At 43.3% G+C, this 26,984-nt stretch overlaps 1 protein-coding gene across 5 annotated transcripts in view; it reads right to left on the minus strand.

The window, feature by feature from the left end:
* Nucleotides 1-5,641: 5,641 nt before the first annotated feature.
* The window catches only part of LOC141777746 (zinc finger E-box-binding homeobox 1-like), a 91,625-nt gene continuing 70,282 nt past the window's right edge, over nucleotides 5,642-26,984 (minus strand). For 4 of the 5 annotated variants that reach the window (XM_074652270.1, XM_074652273.1, XM_074652274.1 and 1 more), the window contains exons 3-8: nucleotides 20,108-20,260; nucleotides 18,586-18,788; nucleotides 17,781-17,907; nucleotides 15,058-16,856; nucleotides 14,015-14,195; nucleotides 5,642-9,204 (exon numbers count right to left, since the gene is read on the minus strand). In XM_074652270.1, the coding sequence (XP_074508371.1) occupies nucleotides 8,492-9,204; nucleotides 14,015-14,195; nucleotides 15,058-16,856; nucleotides 17,781-17,907; nucleotides 18,586-18,788; nucleotides 20,108-20,260 (3,176 nt within the window). In that variant the 3' untranslated portion in view covers nucleotides 5,642-8,491. The remainder of the gene's footprint in view (nucleotides 9,205-14,014; nucleotides 14,196-15,057; nucleotides 16,857-17,780; nucleotides 17,908-18,585; nucleotides 18,789-20,107; nucleotides 20,261-26,984) is intronic. The other variant, XM_074652271.1, reaches the window with a different exon arrangement.

Below are 26,984 nucleotides of genomic sequence, written 5' to 3' on the forward strand. Positions count from 1 at the left end.
AAGTAAAATGGTTCCACTTCATATAATCAGCCACATTTCATTTTCTGTCCTTTACAGCAGCTGCTGATGAGCCCAACTCTCCGACACCAACAATGAGAACACAACCAGAGAGTCGTGGGTTGGATCGGCCTCTACGTTGGACTGACAGCAGCTCTACTGGTTCTCTGTGCTGGACTCTCTGGACTCTACTTTACCTTCTTTCATAAATCTACTGGTAATAGGGGCAACTGTGGCTCAGAGGGTAGAGGAGGTTGTCCACCCATCGGAAGTTTGGTGGTTTAATCCCCGGCTGACATGTTGATGTGTCCTTGAGCAAGACACTTAACCCCAAATTGCTTCCGAAGGCTTAGCCATCGATGTGTGAATGAGTATTTAGATTAGATCCTGATGGGCAAAGTTGGCACCTTAGTAGCCTCTGATATCAGTGTATGAATGTGTGTGTGTGAATGCTGACATGTAGTGTAAAGCGCTTTGAGTGGTCGGAAGACTAGAAAAGCGCTATATAAATGCAAGTCCATTTACCATATATCAATAGAGGAAACATCTATAGAGTCGTCCAGATGATGAGTTTCTCAGAGAAACAACCCATCAGGATTAACCAAGTGGTAACCTCTGCTGCTAAGATAAGGTTGTGTCTAGAAGGGTAACCCCCAAGCTGCGAAAACATGCGAAAACTCTTGTGAGTTTCGCTGCCCAACGACCTATCCTAACCTTAACCATTCAAGGTCAATACCTAACCTTAACTATTAGAGATCAGTGCCTAACCTTAACTATTAGAGGTCAATTTCTTTATAATGTCTTTAAAACAGACAGTTTCTTTGTATAACAGACCGTAGCTATGGGCACAGTTCTGATGTCGGACTCTGGCGGACCGTTTTTGTGTCAAAATATTGATTTCTTCAGTAAGTAGCCGTGTAATAAGCGGGATAAGAACAGGCTGGTGAGGAGGGCTAGCTCTGTGGTTGGATCTGAGCTGGACAATCTGGAGGTGGTGGCAGAGGGGAGGATGAGGAGGAAGCTTGACGCTATCCTGGATAACCCCTCCTACCCCCTCCATAATGAGCTAGTCAAGATGAGGAGCACCTTCAGCCACAGACTCATCCCCCCTCGGCACAACACAAAGCGCCTGGGTCAGTCCTTCATGCTGGTAGCCATCAGGCTCCACAACCAAGGCTGACCCCCATATGAGAACTATTAGGACTTTAAGAACTTTAAACATGCACTATCTACCTTTTAACATGCACTATCTGCCTTTTAACATGCATTATCTACCTTTTAACATGCACTATCTGCAACCATCTTGGACTCTAACCACTGGCGCACTTTACACTCACTTTACACTATACATCCTATATACCACTTTATAGACTGCACATATGTACATATTACATTTATTTATTGCACATTCTACATTTATTTATTGACGGACTGTACACACTATGTTCACCCATTCACTCTGTATCTTTTATATCTCTATTATTGTCTTCATCATTTTTGTATACCTTTACCTCTCCTGTGATTCACTCTGTTTGCTGATGTTGCTGCTTTGACACCTGAATTTCCCTCCGGGGATTAATATAGGTTCATCTTATCTTATCTTATCTTATCTTATAATGTACAGCTAGCGGGTCATTGTTTTGAAATAAACCCCTTCAGGGCCATGAGAGACCCCTCCGCTTCGTGTTAATACAGCAGATATAACTAATGTCAGGGTAAATGATGCTTCCATCGTCCCAGATGTTTGATGCCTAAGACAACACGTCTAAACAGTCACGTCTGGTTGATGTGACTCCATCAAGATTCTCTATTGTAAAATATGTAAACTGTTATATTTGTTTCAGTCATCATCACTGTATGAAGGGTTTATCATTAAGATTTAGCTGTAAGTTGGTTCAGTTTTCCCTCCAGCTGTTATCAATCATGTGTTTTATGTCCTCTGCCTACTGATGGATAGTGTTTCTATGCACTGAATCTCCTAATATTAACTTTATAATGTGTTCATACATATAAATGTAGTGATTCCTTCACTGCAGCCCTTTTGAGTTTTTAAGATTTTCATTTGTAACATGTTCATTTTTTATGGTTTTCATCACTTATTCTTATACTAAATGTCCTGACTGCAATTTACAGTAATGTTCTTTTTCTACATTTTCCTTATTTAAATTCTATAATATTTTTAAGACGTTTGAATTCATTTTCATCAAGCTTTGTGCATCATTGTAAATATTGATATAAAAACGTTTTCTCTACATCCTGAAAGATGAAGATGCTAATATTGCAGATAAATATCAGCTAGCATGGTCTGCTACGTTAGCTTTGACTCTTAGCATCTAATATTCATGAATTCAACAGTAGTATTAATATATTGTTTAAATGTTACTGAGCTAGACCTGAGAAGAAGAAGACAAGATGATCTTCAGCGTGTTTTTCTGGATCTTGAGGGTCACCTATGTGGGCGGCCCAACCTGTCATCCATGTGCTCACCTGTTAACTTCTGTTTCCATGGAAACTAGATTTGTTTGGCTTTGAATAAAACATTTACTATATGGTATATGTTTATTGGTTTTAGTTGTATTATTTCAGAAGTGTGGGACAGGCACATTTAGATGGAAAAAAAATTATGCAAATGATTAGTAAAAAAATAAATAATTTGAATATAGTGTAAAGTAATATGAATATGAAACAGTTCCATTTGAAATAATTTCATATTATAATTGAATGAGCTCATTTTATGTATCTCAACATTGAGACCACAGTTGTGGGACATGAAGAAAGTGGTGTTTTGACCCATAAAATACTCCATCAATTTTATTAAATCACATTATTTAGTATGTGAAGATGGGTAATAACAGAGTGTATATATTTATTAGTTTTTAACAAATGTTACTCAAACAGGAGGAAGTAGTGCATTTGTTGGGGACTATGTTCAGCTGTGGATTAATACACATAGAGTGACTATTTACAACAGCAGGATGGAACCATTCAGTTCCAATTTAATGGTAGCTTAAGAGCTCCTTGTGGAGTGATTAAAGAAAATTTTGAATTGCTATAAAAAAAACAAATATACTATAGATAAGTATTGATCTATACAGATGTCTGCTATATCGCCTTGCTTGACCGTTTCCCAGGAAGATAGCCTACAGTTTCAAAAATTGTTGTTGTTTTAAAGTGATTTACAGAAACAGTAGCTTGTATATCACACGCCTTGAGGTGGTTTCCTTTCACAGCTGCACAGAGGAAGTGGCGAGCAGACCGTGTACAAGTCAGCTGTGACGCCCTGGACGGCAGACTCCAGATCAGCTCTTACTGCTTGTTTTCCTCCGGTCCGTGAAATCTTGCAGATGCCGTTAGGAGCACCGGAGGACACAGAGGCACATGATTTTTTTCAGATTACCTGTCTCATGTACTACTGTCAGGATATTTTATAAAAATAACTTTTTTAAATCATATTTGCTCCATTTCTACCCACTGCTGTCTTCATTTTGCTTTAGATAGGCCTATAAAACAGCATTCAGTGTAAACTGTCTTCTTCAGTTTTTGACAGTTTGAAGTTTTCTGCTCAGCAAAACAAACCTGATTGCACTGAGCATAATATACCCTCTGCATAAATATAATATTATTACAAACTTTATTTAATAATCTCATGGAGATCAAGATGTCTTTTGCAAGAGATACCTGAGAAGGTTACAGCAGGAGAGATGGATCAGAGAAGATGAGACACACAAGCATCAGAAACAATCACACTCCTCTCTAAAAGGTCCAAAATTCACCCAATTGGATGAGACTTCAAGCTTTAATATCCTAGAAGTTCATACCATTTATATGGTGCAAAGCACTAGAAGGCAGTCTGCCTAAGTTCAGTATTTACTTGTGGAGTGTAAAGAGTTGTCCAGTCCTGGGATCTGATCTGATCCGCTCTTCTTGTTGCTTGTGAGGACCATCTTACTTTCTCATATAGCACTAATGTTATGACCTTTTCCGTTGTATACATCAGTCAAGTCCAGGTCTTTCAATGTATAGCCCTACGGTGTGTTCCAATCCGCATACTTCTGTACTACATACTCATTATTTTGAGTGCATAGTGCGTTCCAATTGGGTAGTACGGCAAATGCAGTGCACTCAAGGTACTCATTTTTTTCTTCAACAAAGCAGGCAGATATTTTGGCGGGTAGTTGACGGGTAGGACCTAAAGGAGGCAGCAGCGCAACACAAAGGAGGCCAGCTGCCGTAAAACCCCGAAGAAGAAGAAGATATTTTGGCGGGTAGCGAGCCGCGGTGAAATGTTGTGATCGTCATTTCCGGTCAGTGCGCCACAGAGTATTCGATTTGAGACGACCCTACCCCGTTGAAATTTACGCATTACTCAAGTGAGTACAGAGTGCACATAGTGCACTACATTGAAGTGTACTTCAGGAAGTACGTGGATTGGAACACACTTCTAGTTATTAAATACACTATTCGAGGTCGGTGGCAATGCAAGGCCTGACTGGCACACTGTTATTATTTTATTTTAATTCCTCCAGGATTTTACCAGGTCAATCCCTGTCACCTGGGTGTTTTTGCTTTCAACTCTCAGGTCATATACTTAGTAGGGCTGTCAAAGTTAACGCTATAATAATGCGTTAATGTAAATTCATTTTAACGCCGCTAATTTCTTTAACGCATTAACGCAACTTACAATTTTTAGGTTGTAGCAGGCTCAGTTTTAAAGCTAGAGTGAAGATACTGACATCATACAAAACTAGAAAAACCTGATGAATCCATCGGTATCAACCATGTCATACTAGCTTGTCGCAAAAGAGGCTAAATAACGCTCTAAACTTGCGCTAAAGTTTGGTGGGGAAAAACTGTCATGGCCATTTTCAAAGGGGTCCCTTGACCTCTGACCTCCAGATGTGTGAATGTAAATGGGTTCTATGGGTACCCACGAGTCTCCCCTTTACAGACATGCCCACTTTATGATAATCACATGCAGTTTGGGGCAAGTCATAGTCAAGTCAGCACACTGACACACTGACAGCTGTTGTTGCCTGTTGGGCTGCAGTTTGCCACGTTATGATTTGAGCATATTGTTTTATGCTAAATGCAGTACCTGTGAGGGTTTCTGGACAATATCTGTCATTGTTTTGTGTTGTTAATTGATTTACAATAATAAATATATACATACATTTGCATAAAGCAGCATATTTGTCCACTTCCATGTTGATAAGAGTATTAAATACTTGACAAATCTCCCTTTAAGGTACGTTTTGAACAGATAAAAAATGTGTGATTAATATGCAATTAATCACAATTAACTATGGACAATCTTGTGATTAATCATGATTAAATATTTTAATCGATTGACAGCCGAAATGTGAGTGAAGTCTGGCGTGTCCTGGTGGCCTTGGTATTGTTGCATGTGACCCCCCCCCCACCCCCCTCTCTACTTAAAAAAGTAAGTGAGTCAAGAGTAAGTTATTTCCAAGCGAATTGAGTCCAAGTGTGCATATGTGACTTGGATTTCTAAGGATGGGTAACTGCTGCTTATCGGATGTCAACCATGTCCTACTATCCTGACATAAAACATTGCATCCTGTTGCATTTATCCCGGTAGACTGATAGATTAGGAAGCTGAAAAGTAAAACAAGTGACTCAGAAATGCTGTCTTATATTTTATTGTGATGGGGAGTCATAAAAATGGAGCAAAACTAAGATAAAAACAATACAAAAAGACAGTGGATTTACAAAGGGTGAGGACAGAACAAACGATATGCAGCCTTCGACAGTACAATGAAACAAGTTGGCACAGAACAGAAAACAGGGTGGCGGGACGATCTAAATTTGGCTTCGAAATAAAAAGGGAGGCTTCATAACAAGATCCTTCATTAAAACGGCAACGACTCATGCTTTTAAAATCACAGAGTTTTAGAATTCAGTAGCTTCATAACGACGCAAAGAGCGGATGCACATGTAACAGTTTCTATTTCTCACTTCATTCCGGTCTTTTTCTTTCTTTTTTTTTTTAGCTTAAAACAGAAGTCATGTTTACAGAATACATGTTTTATCTTTTTATGTTTTTTTTTTTTTTTTGTTAAAACAAACTTCCGCTCCCAGAACCACATTTTGGGTGTTTTTTTGTTTGTCTTGAGATTATTTTTCATACTAAAATATATTATTGTATCAATTCAAACTACAGTAATGTACACTACAATGTGTAATAAATAACCATAAAAGAAAATATAAAAATAAGACACATAAATATAAAAAAGTCTTCTAAAAACTAAACAGGTACATTTTTTTTTTAATCTGTGAAAAGGGTTCTAATACTGCCATTGTTGAAAAAACATACAGAGGACACACATAAAAACAAAAAAATTAAAACAGACTAATATTATAAACACTGTTCGGTAAAACCAACTGAAAACACTTCGACAGAGACCACATTCACTAACGTTTGTTACCTGAAGTGCCGGACAGCTTGTCACAATTTTTCTCTCTTTTTTGTTTTTACTATCTGAAAACAAGTGCATGAGTTCGGCTGAATTTAAGATCCTTCTGTCTCCATTTTATTTGAATCTTGGTTTTGTATATTTCTGATTTCTTCCCGAGTTGGATAACATTCCCTGCATGTTTTTTTAGCTTTAAATATTTCAATCTACCTTAAAAGAACATTTTCTGTTTTTAAACACGTATGTAAACATTTTTAAAACTCTGACTTGTGACATAAAGTCCAACACATTAACTTGCATTTAAAAAAAACAAAAAACGTTTAACATCAGCGAGTTTACAGGGCAATTCATATCTACAGGTAAGCTCAGTCTGGACTGTATTTATCAATGGTTCCCACACATTCCTCCGCTCAAAAACATTGTTTTCTTTTAACTTTTGAACTTCAATTTAAAGATTTTGGACACTGTAGAGCAAATAGGACCGTCAACTGAGCCATAACTGAAAACAGCAAATATTGAAGTCTTTAAAAGTCTCATAAAATATGCAACTATCGGTATCAGGACCAAAAGCATTTTTTAAGGATATACTATGCAGAACTGAAACTATTAGTAGTTAGTCGATCTGCAAAAATAAGCAGAAGCTTTTTTTTAAAACTGATATTACTTTTCAAACAAAAATGCGAAACATTTAATTTAATTTGCTGCTTTTCTCAATTTCTTTTTATCATTGTGTACTGAATATCTTTGGGTTTCAGATTTTTGTTCAGACACAACAAAACATTTGAAGGCCCCATCTTGGGCTCTCAGATATTAAATTGTTCCTTTTACACAATGTTCTGTCATTTTATAGACTTAATATATTCCAATTAATTTCACAGGAAGCATGTTTCAGTAATTGTGACAAATGAGCTGTTCTGTGCAAGTCGACAAACATTAGTCAATATGGGTCTCGTGTTAGTAACAGAGGGCAATAATACTGGCTACATGTGTGAAGAAGAAATAATAACACTGTTCAATGGCACTTTTAACAGCACACAGGTCTTGCATAAGGCTGGAGGCATTGGGGTGGAGCAGGGAACAGCCCTGTTCCTTCACATACAGTATGACTTCATATATAAGCTAATAACACTGAAACACGGACTCAGAACTAAAGTCAACCAAATTAAGGAGAAGCTTGGTAAGAATGGGCGCATGTGTTTCTGGAACCACAGTTGAGCCCGGCAAGGTGGGAGTCTGCTTTTGAATCTTCACCTGGAGACTCCACCCGTGCAGGCTACGCCAGGCTGCTAAACATAGGCGCCCTGATGCTGGCTTTAAGGTTGTGACTCCACCTTCCCTGATTGGACAAATTTGGTTATGGCGTACAGGAGCCACCTTCTCATCCCGGACTCCCCATCCCGCCCACAACCCTCCCCAAGAATACTTTGTTTTCCTTAAGGCTAACAGTCAAACTGAAAACAAAAAGTAACGCTAGCTAGCAAAGACTAACACTAAACACAAACAACATCCCGCTAGCTAGAGTACGTATATAACACTGAAGGGCATACAATGCATGAGGCATGTATCCATAGGTAAACCAGGAATACTGTAGTGCAGAGGTTTTTGTTCGTAGAACTCAATAAAATACTGATTTAGGAAACTTCATTGGCAATAAAAAGGTATAGAAATTTTCTTTCTCATCTTTACAGGGTAAAATGTTTTCAAACAAGAACAAGGTTAGTAACACTGACCAAATGAAATCAAACAAACAATAAAACAACCTGGGATGTCTCAGTAACAAGTCTAACAAGTTGATGGGTGAGTTCTGCTTTAAAATCTGTACTCCTATAAACAATTTTTAACACTGATATTTCATTTCCACAAGAAAAAAAAAAAGTCATTGTTTTGTTTTTCTTTTTTCTTTTTTCAAGTTCAGGCACACCTGGGTTTTTGTACACAGTAGTGGACCGTTAAGATCAGGCAACCGCCCCGACTTACTTGACTTTTCTGCGGTTTTGTCTTAATCAACTCGACTTCAATAAGCGAGGCATTCGAGCTGTCCCGAAGAGATTTCCCATCCTCTATTTGGCGTTTGTCACCTCTTCCTCTGTGGGTTCGGCGCTGTCTGACCTGTCCCTGATGCTTTTGTCCGTATTCGCTTCACAGTCTGCAGTTTCCTCTGTATCCGCACTTGCCGGTTCCTCCTTCTCTTCAGTTGTTTCCTCCATCTCTTCGTCCTCCATGTGATCATCCCCCACCTCGACTTCCATCACATCGCAAACGACCTCCTCGTCCACCTTCTCTTCCTCTGCCTCTTCCTCTCCTGTCGCGTCTTCCTCCACAATCTCCTCTCCCTCCTCGTCATCGTCGTCATCGTCCTCAAAGTTACCCTCGTAGATCTCGCACTCGCCGTCGTCCACCTGCACGACCCGGATGTCGTCCATACAGATGGCCTCGTCGTCGTCGTCCTCTTCCTCACTCTCCCTCTCGTCTGAGTCCAGTTGGGAGCGCGGGGTCGTGGTCCGACTGTCCGACTGCAGTCCGGTGCCGGGGCTGCCGAGCTCCGTCTGAACCTCGCGTGGCTCCAAACCGGAGCCAGAGTTTGGTCCGTCCTTCTTGCAGTAGGAGTAGCGGTGGTTCATGTGCTGGGAGTACGAGCCAGAGTGAGAGAAACGCTTCCCACACTTATCACACTGGTAAGGTTTCTCTCCGGAGTGCAGCCTCGAGTGTTCGATCAGGTGGTGTTTGTGTTTGAAGGCCTTCTTGCAGATGTTGCACTCGTGCGGCCGTTTTCCTGCAGATGATAGAACAAAGAGTCAGACAGGCTTTGGCTTCCAAAATATCACAAAATAAACTGATACAATCTGATTAAAGTAATAGAGTAAAATCTGTAACTGATAATTAGTGGAGGAAAAATTATCAAAGATATTCAACATACTCAAGTGAAGTGCCAGAACTTAAAACTGTTTATTAAATGTCTTAAAGTGATTTATGGCTTATTGTCCTTTTAGGTTCCCCATCTCGGGATCCAGCCCCCCCACAAGGGGTCACAAAATAAATCTGAGGGGTTGTGAGATGATTACCAGGATAAGATAGGAGCAACATTTCTGCAACTCAAATTATAGCAGAAATGTATTAATATGTTAATATTGTTTATTAAGACATTCTTCCAGTCTTTCTTTTTATCTACAAATTATTTGAATGTTTTCAAAGCAAAAAAACTGGCACCTATTTTGATTAAATTAACTATTGTAAGTAATTTTTCAAGCAAAAATTCCAAACATTGCTTAGTTCCAGCTTCGAGATTATAAGAATTTGCAGCTTTTCTTTGTTTAGAGGTATAATATGCAGCATTTTCCTAAAAAAAACATGTATAGACTGGTACTTAAATAATCCCTCTCAATCATCACTTATGACCCACTAGAAGTGTGTGGTGGTACAGAGACCCTGCAGCCCTCCGCCTGTATTTTCTCTTTTCTTCTTATTTTCTCTTTTCTGTGTCCGGGACATTTCTGAGTGTCAGCAAAGAGCCTTTGGGCCCTGCGTGGGGGTGTAACACCAAGCCAATAGCGTCTATGACAGAGAGCGTTGGTATTTGACAAGCAGCAGGTTGTTACATCACTGTAACCTCCTCTCTTTTTTCTGTGCTGTGTGCAGAGTGTCCTGCTATCAGTGTGTCAGTTTGACCGAGCCGACCACAGCGGCAGGATGAAACGTGCGCTTCCGTTGCGTTCATTCAAAATCCGGCAATGTAGTACCTTCCTGCAGGGTTGTGCGGAGGTGTGGATGTGTTTTTTTGTGCTTCAGACGTAACCGCCTTAACACGATCAGATAATTACATTCTATTTCTCTGATTCACTGCTTTGTTCTCGCTAACACCGCTCCCTCTCTTCATTCACTCTATAGCTCGCTCGACCATCGCTGCTCTCTCTCTCTCTCTCTCTCTCTTGCTCGTTGAGCCGGTGAGGAGGGGCCAATTTTGAAACAGCAACCGACAATACCGACGTGATATACATTTACAGCTTCTGACTGGGAGATACAAGTGGATCTCAAGAAGAGGCTCGTCTTTCCAGAAGAGGTGGCGGTAACCTCACTCCGACCGGACATGATTCTTTTATCAAGGAGCACAAAAACCATCTTGGTAGCCGAACTCACAGTGCCCTGGGAGGACAGGCTACCCATTTCTCACCAACTGAAAAAGGCCAAGTACCAGGATTTGATTGATGAGGCCCTAGTCAAAGGTTGGTATGCAGCCTTATTCCCCATCGAAGTTGGCTGCTGCGGTTTCCCAGCAACATCAGTGCGCTACTTCTTACAGAAGATTGGTTTAGAACCCAAACAACTGAAGAAAGCCACTGGAGAAATAGCCACGGTAGCCGAGAGTAGCTCAAGGTGGCTCTGGTTGACAAGAGCCCGCAGTTGGAACCCTTCTGCAGGTGAAGGCTAATGTAGTCTCCACTGCCCCACTCTGGTGAAGCGTACAGGCTAAGGGGCGAAACGCTTATGACCCTGAGATACCTGCTGAAGATGCAGAAGGGTTCCCATCAATGTGAATGCTCTGACCACCTTGCCACCAATGAATGTTATTTAGAGGAGGACGTGCAACACCATGTCCTAAGTTGCTCCTGCAGTTTCTGCTTGTAGCAAAGCGTCTCTGATGTTTATTTCACCTTAATGTGACAATGAACTGAAATGTTTTGGGATGTTGGCCATATGAAATAAACAATTTGATATCATCATCTTGGGCTTTGGCGTGAGGAGTCATTTAACAATTTTCTGACATTTTAAAGACCAAACAATTGATTGGGAAAATAATTAATAATAATTAATTATATTTAAACGGATTAATCAATCGATTGTGATAATAATCATTTTACAAATATACAACAGGTGACGAAGGGGAAAACAATTTAAAGGTTTACAAGCCAAAAAGGTTGGGAGCCAATGCACTGAGGTAAATAAGCCTGTAATGAAGTAATATTTCCACAATAAAGCACCATTCTCCATCTTTACTCAGTTAAAAAAAGGTATGCAAAGTTGTTCAGAGTGGAGGTAAACAAGAGAGTTAAAATGTTTTAAATCTCGGCTGGCAAAGTAATTGCTGACTCATCGGTATAAAAAAAATGCCCTTAAGGACACTCAATAAACCAAACTGATGTATTACGTATGTATGTAAGACGGAGCCTGTGAATTTGTGTCTGTGGTTTGTGTTTATGTGGATGATGTCATAGCCGAATCATCACACACCTGTGCACAGTAGAGCAGCGCACAGATAACTGTTAACAGACTTTAATAAAACCACATTCCAATGTGATACCAGTTGGAGCTTCAGGGAAAACATCCATTAATTCACCTCAAGAGTCTCATCTCAATACATACTGATGTCAAGTCTTTCTGAGCTGGTGCATTTACAGGCCAGCTGTCCCATAAAGGTTACAGTCACACTAAGTATAACATATTTAATGAGAGATGATGTCACATGTAAAGGCAAAAAAAAAAAGGAAAACAGAAACCCTACTGAATAAAATAAACTAAACTTATTTCAATTATTAACAAACCAATTAGTACATTAGTGTTAATTCAGCACAGAGATTTGAGGTGTGATTTTTAGGTGACTTTTTTCCTTTGCTTCACGTCATTCACTCCCTCATATACTCGTATGGTGAATGGAAAAGAGCCCTCAGTAGGAAAGAGCTCTCAGTAGGGAGAACAAAGAGGCTGCTCAGAGGATGGCACGCCGGGGAAGCGACCGCTAAGCCGTGGCTGAGGAGCTCTTTACCTGGGTGGCTTAAGGACTTTTTAAACACACCTGATTCCCAGCCTGATTCTCCAGCCTGCTAGCCCCCAATCTATACCCTTGTCTGCTAGCCTCCAGCCTGCTAGCAACCAGTCTCCACTCCTGTCTGTTAGCCTCCAGTCTGCTTCTCCGCCAGCTAGCCTCCAGCCTGCTAGCAACCAGTCTCCACTCCTGTCTGCTAGCCTCCAGTCTGCTTCTCCGCCAGTTAGCCTCCAGCCTGCTAGCCTCCGGCCTGCTAGCAACCAGTCCCCACTCCTGTCCTTTAGCCTCCAGCCTGCTTCCCAGCTGGCTAGCCTCCAGTCGGCTAGCCTCCAGCCTGCTAGCCTCCAGTCGGCAAGGCCCCTGTCTGCTCCCGACCCTGAGCCAGCTCGCCTCCTGGCAGTTCCTGACCCTGGGGACTTTGAGCTGTCCTCTTTCTTGGGGACTTCCCTGGCTATCTCCTCAAGGTATCAATGGGTCAGAACCCCCAGAGGGAAGCATGGGTCTAGAAGACGTTGATCCCCTAAGCTGCCCTGCACCACAGAGACTCAGCTGCCTACTAACACAGGGTCTCCGCAGCCCAGCACCCGATTGATGCCCAGTTAGACCCCGAACCGGACCCTGAGTTGGTTGTCCCTGCCGAAGTCCTGTTTGTTCCCGCGTCAGGGGTTTTGGTCGACATCCTGTCTGTAACTGCGTTGGAGGTCCTAGCGGACGCCAAACCTATTCCTGAGTCTATTCCCAAGCCAGGGGTCCTGTCCTGGTCTGTTCCTATGTTGGGGGTCCTGGCCGACGTCTCATCTGTTCCTGGGTCAGTCATCCTGTGCTGCTGCAGTCACCAGGTCCCAAACTGCAGCAGTCACAAGTTCCGGGTTCCTAAGCTGCAGAAGCCATTAGTTCCTGGCTCCTGAGCTGCAGCACCCATCAGTTCCTGAACTGTAGCAATATCGCTGTGCCACGTCAGTCTCCCATTTTCCTGGTTCCACCGGCTCACCTGCCTATCTCTCAGCCGCCGGACTCCAGTCCAGCACTCCAGCCTACTGTTCTACTGTCCTGTTGCCAGCCTCCTGTTTGGCCGACGTACAGCCGGTACATCAGTTACCAGCTGTCTTTCCTGACCTCAAGTTCTGGAGTTGTCCTCGAGAGGGGTCCAGTCTCCGTGGCTGTCTTGCAGAGCGGTCCCGTCTTCGTGGCCATATTCACCATCGTCAACATCGCCAACCTCCACGCATTCCTCCAGAGCAGTCCTGCCTACGTTGCTGATGTCTTGATTGTCCTCCAGAGGTGCTCTGCCCTCCTGTCCATCCTCCAGAGTTCTTCTGGCTCCCTGGTCGCCTTCCAGACCTGCTTCGCCTATTGGCCCTGTCGCCTGGTCGCCCTCCTGAGAGGTTAAGCCCATCTGCCCTGCTTCCAGGCCGTCCATCTGAGGTTCCCTACTTTGCCTCTGTCCAGCCCCCGGGCCTTCTGCCCAAGGTTTCCGCCTTTACTCTTCAGTTCTCAGGCCATTAGACCTGCAGTCACCTGACCTCCTGCTCACCTGTACATACTTCCCCAGTTTGTCATTCAAATACCAGCCTAGTTCCTTTGTTCTTTGTCGGTTCGTCTTCATCTTTTGTTTGGACCTTTGCTGTCAGTTTCCCTGTTGCCTGCCTGCTATTATCTGCCTGCCTTTGAGACTCTAAGCCTGTACGCTTTTTAAAATAAATCATTGAATTCATCTTCGAATCGTGACATATACTCAGTTGAGTATTATAAGTATGGTATAACAAGTAAATGTGTACATACAGTAGTTCCTATGTTTGAGCCAACTTTTAGTTGTAAGGCATACCTGTGTGTTCATATTTGTGCCTGAGCAGGGAGCTGCCCTTCTGGAAGACTTTGGAGCAAAGGTCACACGGGTAGACGCCATTTTCCAGCCGTCGCTTCTTCATCAGTGTGGCCGGATCTGAGTCATTCTGCTCCTCCACTGTGGAGACGCCATCAGAGCTGCTGTCCAACTTCTTCTCCTGCTGTAAATGGAAGAAAATGACATTTATCATTGTGGTTGTCCTTGAAAATTATACTTCAGGTGCTGCAGTGGAGCTGCTCTGTGGTCAGAGTAATAGTAGTGGAACAGATAGGAGAGCTTGATGCTACGAAATCTAAGTAAATTTCCCACAGAGGAGATGTCGTCTGGTAGACACTACCAACTAGAGTTGTGCTGATATCCTGTTTTGCCAGTCCGGTTTTGGTTTGCATAAAATCAGACCAGTGTATACACCTGCATTTGTTAGTATGACACGTTCTGGCAAATTAAAAACTAGCCGACATCAGCAACCTGTGTCAACGGTGTCACGGCGCTAATCCCAACTGATATTGCATTAGTAATGAGCAACTTTATAAACAGACTAACCACAACACTAGTGTCTGACAGGCCATGTGCAATTTACTGCCGATCCGAGGCCAGTGACTTTGACATAACACCAGCAACATGAAGGAGACCAAATTTCAGGGGAGGGGGGGAAAAGCCCACGTTGTGTTTGTTTACTAGAAAGTCCATGTGTTTTTTGGGGTGACGAGACGGGTTTCAGCCAGCCAGTGTATTACAACGTTATAACGTTGACCCAAGCCAAGTTCCCGTGTCTTGCTTGACAACTGCTGATTGAAGTGAAGGGGGTTAGACCCGAAGTTACCGACAACTTCTGCCCAGGCTCACTTACGGTGGACTGACCTTGAAGGTGTACCAGCTATTCTCATTTTAGTTTACAGCCGCTCCAAGTTTCGGCTGCTAAGTAAAGTGCGACAACTAATGGTAAAATGGTCCGGTCCGGTGTTCGGCTTAATATCAAACTGGTTTGAAATTTTTTACACTGACCCAACCCTACTACCAACCTTATGGCCGTTCAGTACGACAGTCTTTGCTCCAGTGGCGTTGCCGGCCGTAGTGGCGTAGGTGTAGGTTAGCTGGGGGATGAGAATGGTGCGTTTCGTCGTGGTGTTAATGGCGCTGAGACAGCCCACCGTGCCCTGACCAGCGATGGCCACTAATGTGGGCAGCTGTGCGGCAGTGACGATGTTGACAGATCTTCCGGTCTGAGGCGTGGTGATGTAGATGGTTCGACCCTCCAGCTGCTCCTTCCTCAGGCAGGTCAGGTTCAGGGGCTGTTCCTGCAGCTTGATGGGAGGCGTGGTCGTTTCCAATGCTGCTGCGATATGTTTAGGAAGGGAGAGGTCTAGCGGTTCGGCCTGGGAGTCCGTGATGTCATGGTCTTCTGGCTCGCTCTTAACGATGACGAGGTCCTCGGCGTTGAGGCTTAGTGGTGAAGAGTCTGAGGGAGAAGCACTGCCAGATTCTGATGAGGCTTTGTTGGATGTTTCTTGGGAGCCGTCTTCCTCTGCCTCTCCATTCTGATTCGAGATGTCCTCTGAGCTGGAATTTGTGTTTTCAGTCTTTTTGCAAACTGCTGTAGCTTTATTGCGGTATTTACCCACATTTTTCCCAGAGTTCATCTTTGCAAACCACTTTCTGACCACATTCACGGGAATACTGACAGACTCTGAGATCTTTGTCAGCTCCACCTCGCTGGGGTTGGCATTGGAGGCGAAGTAGGTCTTGAGGAGTGAGAGGAGGTCGTCCACAGGTGGCTCCTCCAGCGTCACCCCCGCCTCGCTTAGCAGAGCAGCGAACGAGGGGTCCAAAGCGGCGGAGTCAACGGCCTCCCCGTTGGCTGCTTTGCGGTGCTGGAGGAGGTGTAACGCCTCCAGGTTGTCGGGACAGTCATCGCATAGTAAACATGTACTGGTGCTGTTGACTTTTGGCATCTGAGCTGTTGGGGGGTCTGAAGTCATTTGTGTCTGTGTAACTGCCTCTGTCTCCATGTCTGTGATTGCCAAGGATTCTGGCTCTGCCTTTACAATGGAGAGGTCGGTCACCTCTGGGGTTGAGGGTCTATCTGTCTTGGTGGGGGTAGGGGCTGCAGCAGTGGTGAAAGTTGGAAGGGGAACAGAAATGGTTTTGGCAAAAAGCGGTGCAGGCTGGGTAGTGGCAGTGGTGGCGGCTGCAGGGCTGATGCTGTAGTTGATGATGATCTTCGTGGTGCCGTCGTGATCCACAAAGGCCGGCAGGCTGATGATCTGCTGCTGGGGCTGCTGGACTACAATTCCGTGCTTCCCCTGCGTCACCACCCCGTTTGCCGTGCCCAGCACCTGCCTGAGCACGTTTCCGTCCATCGCCACCTTGAGCACATTCTGCAAGTCGTTCAGATTGATGCTGATGGGCGACATGAGGCCGACTGTTGGTACGACCATAGCCACACCCTGAGGCAGGGTTGTAGTTGGAACCACAGCTGGCTGTGCCGTCCCTCCGTTCACCACTCCGTTGGTACCAGCTGAAGTTGCCGGTGCCGCCATCACAGGCTTGCACTCGTATTCCACAGGTTCAGATTTGATCTGGGTGACGGGGAGCTGCTCCTGGAGGGGTTTGCTTTCAGTCTTCTCTTTAAGAATCACGCGGGCCGGAGCTATTACGACTGGTGCGGTCTGGGTGGTGGGTGGAGGGGATTTGATCGACGTTCGAGGGACGCCATTGGGAGGTGCTGCACCCACACACTTCTTACTGCTGATGTGGGAGCTGTAGGAGCCTGAGTGGGAGAATCGCTTCTTGCAGTTTGAGCATTCATACGGCTTCTCACCTGAGAGGGGCACACAGAGAAATCAAACAAACTGTTAAAAAAAACAAGCTTTATCATGTTATATTAGGTTGATTTTTATTTTTTATTATGTTAGGTATCATACCTCTTTTGGTACTGACCGAAATGAGTTTGCAGCACAGACTATCTAGTACACATTAACTAGTACCAAAGTACTAGTAAAGTACCAAAAGCTGGCATGAAATATTTGGTCGGATTTACAATCCTATTTACTGAATCTTTAATCAGATAGTTCCTGATTTTAAATCACAATTTGCCCAATTTTAGACAGAATTTCTACCAGTTTGTCTTTGTTTCTATGGTAAACTTTTTTATGTTTTCATGCACATGATTTTTGAACTCAGTAAATAACGAGTGGAAAGCCTGATATAACAGAGCACCCAAGAAAGAAATGACTAAATCAATATAAATCCTGGGGGCGGCAGTAGCTCAGTCCGTGGGGACTTGGCTTGGGAACGGGAGGGTTGCCCCCGCAAGTGTCCGCATGGACCAAGTACGGAGTGTGGACTGGTAGCTGGAGAGGTGCCAGTTCACCTCCTGGGCACTGCCGAGGTGCCCCTGAGCAAGTACCGACCCCCTAAAAACTGCTCCCCGGGCGCTGTATAGTAGCTGCCCATTGCTTCTAATATACTAGGATGGGTTGAATGCAGTAGCTAAATTTCACTGGGTGCTATGCTATGTACAATGTGTGACAATAAAACATTGGATATTGGATTTACAAAACAGCTCTAATGAACTGGTGATAACTGTGTACATTTGAAAATAACATCAATCAACAAACACAGCAATTACAGATAATAAACGACTGCTACAAGACTTGAGTGGCCTGGAGTTTTGAGCAGTGTCAGGTTGTGCGAGTGAGTAAGTGAACGAGTGAGAATGGCAGTTGTCGCGGCAACAGCTCACCGCTGTGAATGCGCAGGTGCTCCTTCAGGTGGTGTTTGTACTTGAAGGCCTTGGAGCATTCGGTGCACTTGAACTTGCGGGTTCCACCTGTTCCTCCTGATCCACCTGTCGACTGGGAAACGTGACGCTGAGACAGACAAAAAAAAATGAAAGAAGTCGATGAGGACGGTGACGAGAAGCTGCGTGTGTCCAGATGAGTATCTATTGTTAGCATGAGCTGTTTAGTATTCATGGGGGTGAAGAAAAACACGGAGTAAAAGCTTTGACCTTTTTTAAAAACACAGTAAAGATTTACATTTTCTTCAGTTTTACTGCCGGTCAAAGGTTTAAGAGGATCATTGATTATCTATGCAGAAGGTTTTAGTTTATGACTGGATTTGCAGATTGCAAAGCTGCGTGTTGATTTTGAATGAATCGTAGTGCATGAAAGCAGACCCAAAAGTCTAAAATCAGCTAATTCCAGTTCAAACACAGTTAATTGTAGTTACTAGTATATGGCAAAAAGGGCAACAGGAAATTAATTTCTTACAAGTAAGAGGTCCAGATAAATCTAGTAAAGCAGCAAGTAGTACAATCTAGTCTGTAGTAAAATCTTAATTAAAATCCAATACAAAGAAACAAGCCATAATATAAGACTTCCAAAGACAAATAAACTAAATATAGTAAGACCTTTCCAGCCTTGAAACCAGATATCTTTTTAATATTTGACACTTTGAGATTTATGGCCACTGCTTTATCAGGAATGATTTGATCCTGTGCTCAACACATCCTGCAGCAGCCCACAGCCTTCAGGCTCTGATGTTACCTGCTCCCTGGTGCCCCTGTGGTGGCTCATGTGCCTCTCCAGCTGCGAGCGGTAGGTGAAGGTGTAGCTGCAGTGCGAGCAGCTGTAGTTGTCCTCGCTGGTCTCGTGGCGATACTTGATGTGCTCCTTCAGCGAGGCGTTGCGCTTGTAGCCCCGGGAGCAGTAGGGGCAAGTGTGCAACTGGGAGAAGGAATCTGGCGTGCCTGGGATGGAGACAACAAGGAGAGGTACATGGAGGGTGATGCTTCAAATTCTGCCATCTTTCATCTGATTTAAAGGTGCAGTGTGTACAATCTGGCGGCATCTAGTGGTAAGGTTACATATCGCAATCAGCTGAAACTTCTCCCGTGTGCCAAGCGCGTAGGAGAACTACGGTGGCCAAAGCGAAAGTGCGAATGTCCCTCTCTAGAGCCAGTGTTTGGTTTGTCCGTTCTGGGCCACTGTAGAAACATGGCGGCCGGCTCCGTGAAGAGAACCGGTTCCCTATGTAGATATAAACAGCTCATTCTAAGCTAACGAAAACACTCTCGATTACAGGTGATTATACACTAAAGAAAACATACTTATTAATATTATATTCCCTCTCTGCCAATAGATCCCCCTAAATGTTACCCACTAGTCCTTTAAGCTGCCAGTTTGGTCGAATAGCGTAAACCCCACCCACCCCCACAACTTTCCAACGTCTGATTAGGTGAGGCTGTGTCCCACCATTTCCGTAACTTTCTGAAACTACTGATCTGACAGTCACGCCTACTTCTCGCCGTGATTGGCCAGCTGTGTATCCTCCTGTGAGCCTAATAACTATTCATTTTCTTTGACCTGAGTTGCCTCAACCTTAGCCTCGGCTTTAATAGCTGCTAACGGAGCACTTGATACTAAAGTGCCGCGTCTGGGCTTTGCTGAACTTTGAAGATGGACGTTCAGCTAGTCAAAAGTCTTTTTGTTTTCCGGTTGTAGCGCCTGACTGTCCCATACGATGATATGTAATTTAAGTTGATCGTGATTGAATGGGTATTTTCTTAGAGTGTGTTGCTGCTACCATACAACCCTGGAATCCCTGAACATAGTTCACTTCTGTCAGTGCCACACAGTCACAGTTAACTGACACAAACAGCAAGCTGAACTCTTTCCTTCATTTAGTCCTCCAATGACCAGGAAGAAATTTACATTTGGTAGGATCTAACATCATGGTGTGGGAAATTCTAATGCAATTTTTTTGGATAAAAACAGAAAGTCAAATATATTATTATTCAATAGTTATCATTTAATTATGACCTTTGGCTCAGTTGTAAACAATCCCTGAACTAGTGGGCATACCTTTTTTTGTCGTCCAGTTATGTGACAGTTGTATAATCACATTAAAATCTTGCTTAGTGAGGCTTTAACTAGAAATAATGGCTTGTGGGCATTCAGAAAACAAAAGCTTTTGATTCCAGCATTATTAAGAAAATCAGGATCCAAAATGAATATTCACAGCACAGTTGCTGAAATGAGCAGTTGCGTGTCGTTGTGTAAATGTTACCGTTTTCATCAGCTCCTCCCGTCTCTGCTGGACTCTGCTCATCCTCAGGGGCTTCAGGATAGATGACGGCTGTGTCTCCCTGCTGGAGAATCTCATCTACTAGAGTATCTGTCTCAGCCTCCTCTTCCTCTTCTGACACATACTCCTCCTTCACTGAAAACACACACACACAAACAATGTTTTTGAATCTGACGAGTGGATTTCTACAGCGGAGCACGGTGATGGACTTATTGACCAGTGACAAAGAGTCTCAAATAAGGCTGTCAAAGTTAACGCAAATTCGTTTTAACGGCACACATTTCTTGAATGCATTACTGCAACTTTTAGGTTGTAGAGGGCTCCACTTGCAAGCTAGAGTGAAGATACTGGCATCATATGAAACTAAAAGACCTAAGGAATCCATCGGTACCAACCATGTCATACTAGCTTGTTGCGAAGGAGGCAAAATAACGCTCCAAACTTAAGCTAATTTTTGGTGAGGAAAAACTGGCATGTCCATTTTCAAAGGGGCCCCTTAACCTCTGACCTTCAGATATGTGAATGAAAATGGGTTCTATGGGTACCCACGAGTCTCCCCTTTACAGACATGCCCACTTTATGATAATCACATGCAGTTGATGGTAGTTGCTCAATCCAATTCTGGAAATATATTCACAAAAACACTCTCTGTTGCCATGACTGAACCAGCAGCTGAATGTGACGTTGTTTTGCAGCAGCACCACTAGAGAGCGCCACAGGGCCTCTTAATGATTCCCTAAAATGAGCATGTTACTCTCTTGAACCAATTTATATTCTTATAATCAAAGCCTAGAGAGCACAATTTTCCAAAACAGTTGAGAAATTGTTTTTGTTTGGACATTTAGAGAATAAACTTAATGGCTCTGAAAAACCTTTTTAAAGGTAAATGTCCTGATTTAGTCAATAATCCTGGTGGCTACCCATTAACTGAAAAAATCCACCTACCCCACTGTTGATGTTACGAAAGTACAGAGGTCAGTTTAATATCATCAGCAGTGAGGTGTGGGGAAATATGGATGAAGTCAACAGGATGTAGAGGAAAATCCCCAATGACTTTTTGACAGCTAGATATTGGCCAAATATTTGAAACTCTTCATGCGTACAGGAGAGGCCACAACCCGTCTACAGGACAAGAGGAGAAAGGTTAAAGGAACATCAACTAAAAACACTCCAATGATTCAGCGTTCGTGACTCTTCTCAACCCCATTTCTGTACAAAAGTGCAAACATTTTAGAAACCACACAAGAAAATACCTCACACAGCTTGTTCCACTGACCTTTTCAGGTTCAAAAATGACTTACTAGGCTAAGGTTAAAAGAAAAATACCAAAACTGCTGTTCATATAATAGCTGTGCTGTGCAGGAAGCCATGACCTTGTGGATACTTGCTAAAAAAATACTCCTGTAACGTTTTCTCACCATCTTTGATTTATAACTTGGACACAGCTACATCCTGCTTATCTGATCAGCTGAACTGTCCTGATGATGTTTGAGTTCACGTGAAACAGCTGTTTTGCTGTAAAAGAGCACTATGTGTTTCCCTTTAACTATAATGAGCATTACGAGGAAAAATTATACAGCTGGACTTGATTCTAGCGTGGCACTTCAGAGGAAACTACGACACTGTCCAACACTTCCTCTCATTAAACCAAACACTCTATTCCATCGAACCTCAAGTAAGAGACTCATAGACAAACAGACGTGCATGCATACGCTCACAAATTCATGTAAGAGTGTCATCGGCCACCACGAGCTGAACGTCTGAGCCTTTTCAACAGGCACTGTGAGCAATAAGATGTAAACAAGTTTGACATGAAGGCTGGAATTTGCTGTTATGACTTGCCAGTGATATTTGGATGTTTATAGAGCAGAAAGAGAGGACAGACTTTTATCACGTATCAAGATTTACATTGGCTTGCTTTTAATCATTGATACAAGCAACAGATGAAAAACAGAAAGGTCAAAGTGGCCGAAAAAAACAGTATGTTTGAAAATGTCAGTTTAGGGCCTGAAAATGTACTGCAGCTCAAAGCGACTAAAGTCTATGGAGCATTCTCAAGATGTCTCTTATTTTGTACGTCTAACATTTACAGAATTACAGTTTAACTGGCCCAACTCTGATATCAGCGTTTAGTCTATAAAGGGTTAATGTCTGTATTGAAGGGATTTAGTATGGCACTTCCCTAGGGTACTCACAAGAGACAGAGTTTAATGGGCAAAATCAAAGCAGCAGAGGCTCAGATATCTCTCTATTATGGGTCAAGCTCCAAAAACGTGGTATCCTACATTTCCCATAATGCACCAAGATAACATCTTTCATTCGACACCCCACCTCTCAGGTTTAAAGTCAAGTGAGGCAAGAGCCAAGGCTACATCATTTCATTGGTATCGTTTAGTTTCTATTGTTTTTGTACTTAAAGGGGCTAAATTTAAAATTCAGAGCATTTCTATTGCCTCCACATGGCTCTCAACATGGCGATGGCTTAGCCGGTGGCTTGCAGCTAATGGTGCTAACTGTGCTAACAGTGCAAACGACAGCAACAGTGCTGACAAGAGCTGACAGCAGCTGCTTCTCATTTCCTGATTTTGTGCCTCCTCGTCTCCTCGCTCCTCCGGCTTGTGACCCGGAAATCGATCTTGGTGCTTCCCAATTCCTAAAATGCATCTTTAAAATGACGACTCTGAGGCAAGGATGTCTCATTTATTAAATGCCTGTTGCCTCGACTCCGCTGTCCTCTCGTCTCTTCCTCGCCTCCTCCGCTCTCATCTCCCTTGGGAGGGACTGAGACGCTGGGAGAGAAGTAGAGGAGGTACAAACTCAGAAATTGGGAAAGGCCTAATGTTAACATGAGGGGGGACCAGAAGGCCAACGCCGTCGGTCGGGACGGCGTTATCAGCTGTAACCGCCATATGAGCGCAGTGCAGAGCTGAACCAGTGGGGCATGCTCACATGCACTAACATGCACTAAAAGGCACATACAGCCGGCCCGGAGACGTCAATAAAGCACAGAGAAGCTCTAATTACAACACAGAGAGAGAGACTTCATTCTCTGCTCAGGTAGACATTACTCCTCTATATCTTTACATAGACAACAGTCGTTTGCTATTGTATTAACGCTCCGCATATCGTATAGAGCACCTCTACGTACCGAGATTTATTCCATTTGCTCCATACGTCTTCTTATGCTATCGGTTTGCTCTCTTTATTCTCTTCTTCAAGTCTCAAAATGTTTTACTCTCGCATGTAAGCACCTTGTTTTGAAAGGTACCGTATAAGTAATAAGCATCCGTTTCTCGTTGGTTTGAACAGCGTTTCATCACTTGTAGTGGATGGTGTCTGTTGACTTGTTAAAGATCTGGTGGTGTATTATGCCGTATAATGATCTTTCTAACAACAGTGGTAAAGTATCTGAGGCAGAGACGTTACCTCACTTTCTGTGTGTAAAAACATTGATAAGAACAAGCAGCGAGGTGAAACTGCGACCAGCGTTGCCATGGAGATCAAGCATTTTGAAATGCAGGCAGGACCGGTGCCAAAGGCCACACCTCTTCCTGCTGAGCCTTGTCAGGGACAGGTGCAGCTGGCTGTGTGTGTGTGTGTGTGTGTGTGTGTGTGTGTGTGTGTGTGTGTGTGTGTGTGTGTGTGTTCATAAAGGAGAGGTGGGACCAGGCCAAGCCCTGTTAAGCCTCATTTTAAACACACAGATCTCTGCTTCCCATGATCTCATCCAAAAGCTTTCCAAATCTCTCTTTTCCCGCTCAGAGACACACTCATCGAACTTTCATCGTGCTTCTTTCTCTCTTTACTCATCCCTCTTTCTCTTATTACCTCTTCCTTTCTTCCCCTTACCACTCCTCTTTATCCTCATCTCTACGTGTACCTTTTATTCTGTTTCTCTCCTTCCTCCCTTTCTCTTCCTCTCTCCAATCTCTCCCAGAGTACATCCACAGTAACAGCAGCAGCACAAAATGTGTTCAGGAACAGTATTGTGTACGTAAAGCCAGCTAAATCTAGAAAGACATTGTCCTCACACTGAGCCAGCACTTTTGACATAAAAAAGAGCTTTTTTGGCCGTTGATCAATCTGAAACATTAAAGAGGACAACTTTCTGACGACTTAAACACTCTCTGTAATCACTCCTTTTAAATGTCAATGTAGCTGATCACACACTATAGGTGTTGTTATTAACCTGCTTGTACTGTATGCTGATTTGGTTATACAACTGATAGTGATCATGAAACTGATTGATTGTTGTTTCAATGCAGCAGAACAGGAGTTATTTTTCCCCTATTTGTTAAGTTGTCTGCCAAAAAAAATATGTAAATAAGAAACGCTAAATTGTAAGTTGAAATTGAAAGTTTAAATCAGAGTAGAAGTGATCCAAGAGGGCAGGAGGGGACAGAACCAGCTAAGATTCTTCTCATTCCTTACAAATGTTTAGGGCTGCAAATAACGATTATTTCCATTACTGTTAATCGTTTGGTCTAGATAATAGTCTAGGTGACGTCTCAGCCCGTTCTCATTCTCAGGCGTCAAATACTAAGGCTTTGTCGCGGCCATTGGTGTTTGGTACAAAAGGCACCACTTAGCGCCAATATGACGCAATAAAGCTTTACATTAACTATAATGTAAACCCATCCGCAGTAACAGTTAACGCTCCGAGAAAATGCGCCGGGAGACACACCAGGCGGGAGTGAGGGGAGATGGATGGGTCCAACAAACACAAGGCTGTCATCCAGGAGACCGCTGTTCATGTCCCGTGTTCACAACGTTCAGTGTCATTTTCACTGAACAAAGTTAGAAGTTTTAAGCCCAACTATGTAGTTGTTTCCTAAACCTAATCCTAAAGTGACACCAAGGGTAACTATATACGCCAAGGGGCGTGACGTCAAGCGTTTTTTCAGTGTCTAAGCCATTTCTGGTCACGCTGCTTCTGTCACCTCCTATGTACTTGCATTATTATGCTATTATATCGCCCGATTCGACTGTTTATTAAATGTGCATTATCAGTCGTTATAAGCCTCATAGATGTGGGTCCGTAGAACCCTGATACACCTACTACGTTGCCAAAGTGAAAGCGAACTTAAAAGCAACACTTTCCAACATGTTGTCAAACTGAATGAAACCTTATGTTTTGAACACAAACAAAACGGTTTGTTTAGGTTAAGGCAACAAAACTAAAACTTCTTTAGATTTAGGCAACAAAACTACAACTTCTTTAAGTTTAGGCAACAAAACCACTTAGTTAAGTTCAGGAGAAAAGATTGTTTTGGCTTAAGATTTTAAAAAGTGAAAGTGAAACTTAAGGTTGTGGACACAAAGACAACTACATACAGCCTCCTGGGTGAGTCCTGTGTTTGTCTAAACTACAGCGCCTGACTTCCACTTCTGCTCCTGTCATAATTACTACGGTTGCTAGAGGTCGCTGTCGTGTTCTTTTATTCATTCTTTTGGTGATCGCCCATGTGAATAGATGATAAAACCTACTAGTAGGTGTAGCAGGCCCCATCTGACCCACACCTATGAGGCTTATAACCACCGATAACGCCCATTTAATGACATGACCGGCTATCAGTGGCGTAAAATGGTCTTAAAATGACAATAATATTGTTTATTGCAACTAGTTATCCTGACAGGCCTACCCACAGATATATTCAGTTTACAATCTCACAAGAGAAGAACAGGAGAAGGAACAAATCCTCACAATTCAGAAGCTGAAACTGGGAAATGTTTGTCTTGTAACTTCTACCTCCATCTGTCTCTGCACCTTCTTCTTTTCTTTAAATCCCCTCCTTTGTCTTTCTTTCTGCCCCTCACCTCCCTCCTTTACTTGCTTGCTTCATTTCCTTCCATCACTCCCCCCCCCCCCCCCCCCCCCCCCCCCCCCCCCCCCATTCGCTGATACACCTCTCTGCATATTTTCCCACCACACTCTACAATTACACTTAATGCCTCACAAAAAGCCACGCAGTAATGATGACCAGGACCCCGCAACACACACATGTTGGATATCACAATGGAATGAAAACAGGAAATCATGTGGTGCACACACACACACATACACACTCGATGGGACACATTTGCACAAACACACAGTTATTCACGAGCACAAGCACCCACTGACGACACACACACATACACAGAGCGCTGCGCTCGTATACCTTGCCAGAACCTGTCACTGTGAGTCGGTGGTGAATTTATAAGGCAGGATGGATTGGAGCTGCAGTGCGGCCCAGACTGCAGGGGGAGTAGCAGATACTAATCTCTCACCAGAGGACCAATTCAACACCAGCTGCTCTCCCCTGCTTTCTCCTCTCGCCTCAGACGGGGAGGAAAGAAAGAAGTGAAAGTCAGGCAATCCAAAAATATCACGCAAAGTCTTTGAAGGGTTCCCAACGTGGCTCAACAGCGCTGCAGCATTTCATGACTTTTCCATGACTTCCCTCCAGCACCGTCGGAGCTCTCGCACACTCTGCAGACGTTACTCCTTCCTGGTTTTGTTAATGTTTTTCTAAAGGAGTGAGCAGGCTGGTTTCTACTGCAGGTGCAGCTGTAAAACAACAGGTAAAGCCACGACTCAATTACTTAAGTGCCCCCAAAACACTGTCCCCGTCCAGACTACACTTTTATAAATTCAGTATGAAATTTGTCTGTATATAGTTTACTATCCTACATTATCACCTGATAGTAAGGGTCAAGGGTTGAAAAACACCACATTCAGACAATAAGTGAACTACTTCTCTCTGTTCAACACTGCACATTCTACTCAGGCCTCACAATTTTGCACCAAAAGTGCTACAAGCAACGCTGGCAAGAAACAGTAAGAAGTCCATCCAGCATCCTTAAAAAGAGCTGCTTT

This window comes from Sebastes fasciatus, chromosome 11 (assembly GCF_043250625.1).
Source record: "Sebastes fasciatus isolate fSebFas1 chromosome 11, fSebFas1.pri, whole genome shotgun sequence".
Classification (NCBI taxonomy): domain Eukaryota; kingdom Metazoa; phylum Chordata; class Actinopteri; order Perciformes; family Sebastidae; genus Sebastes; species Sebastes fasciatus.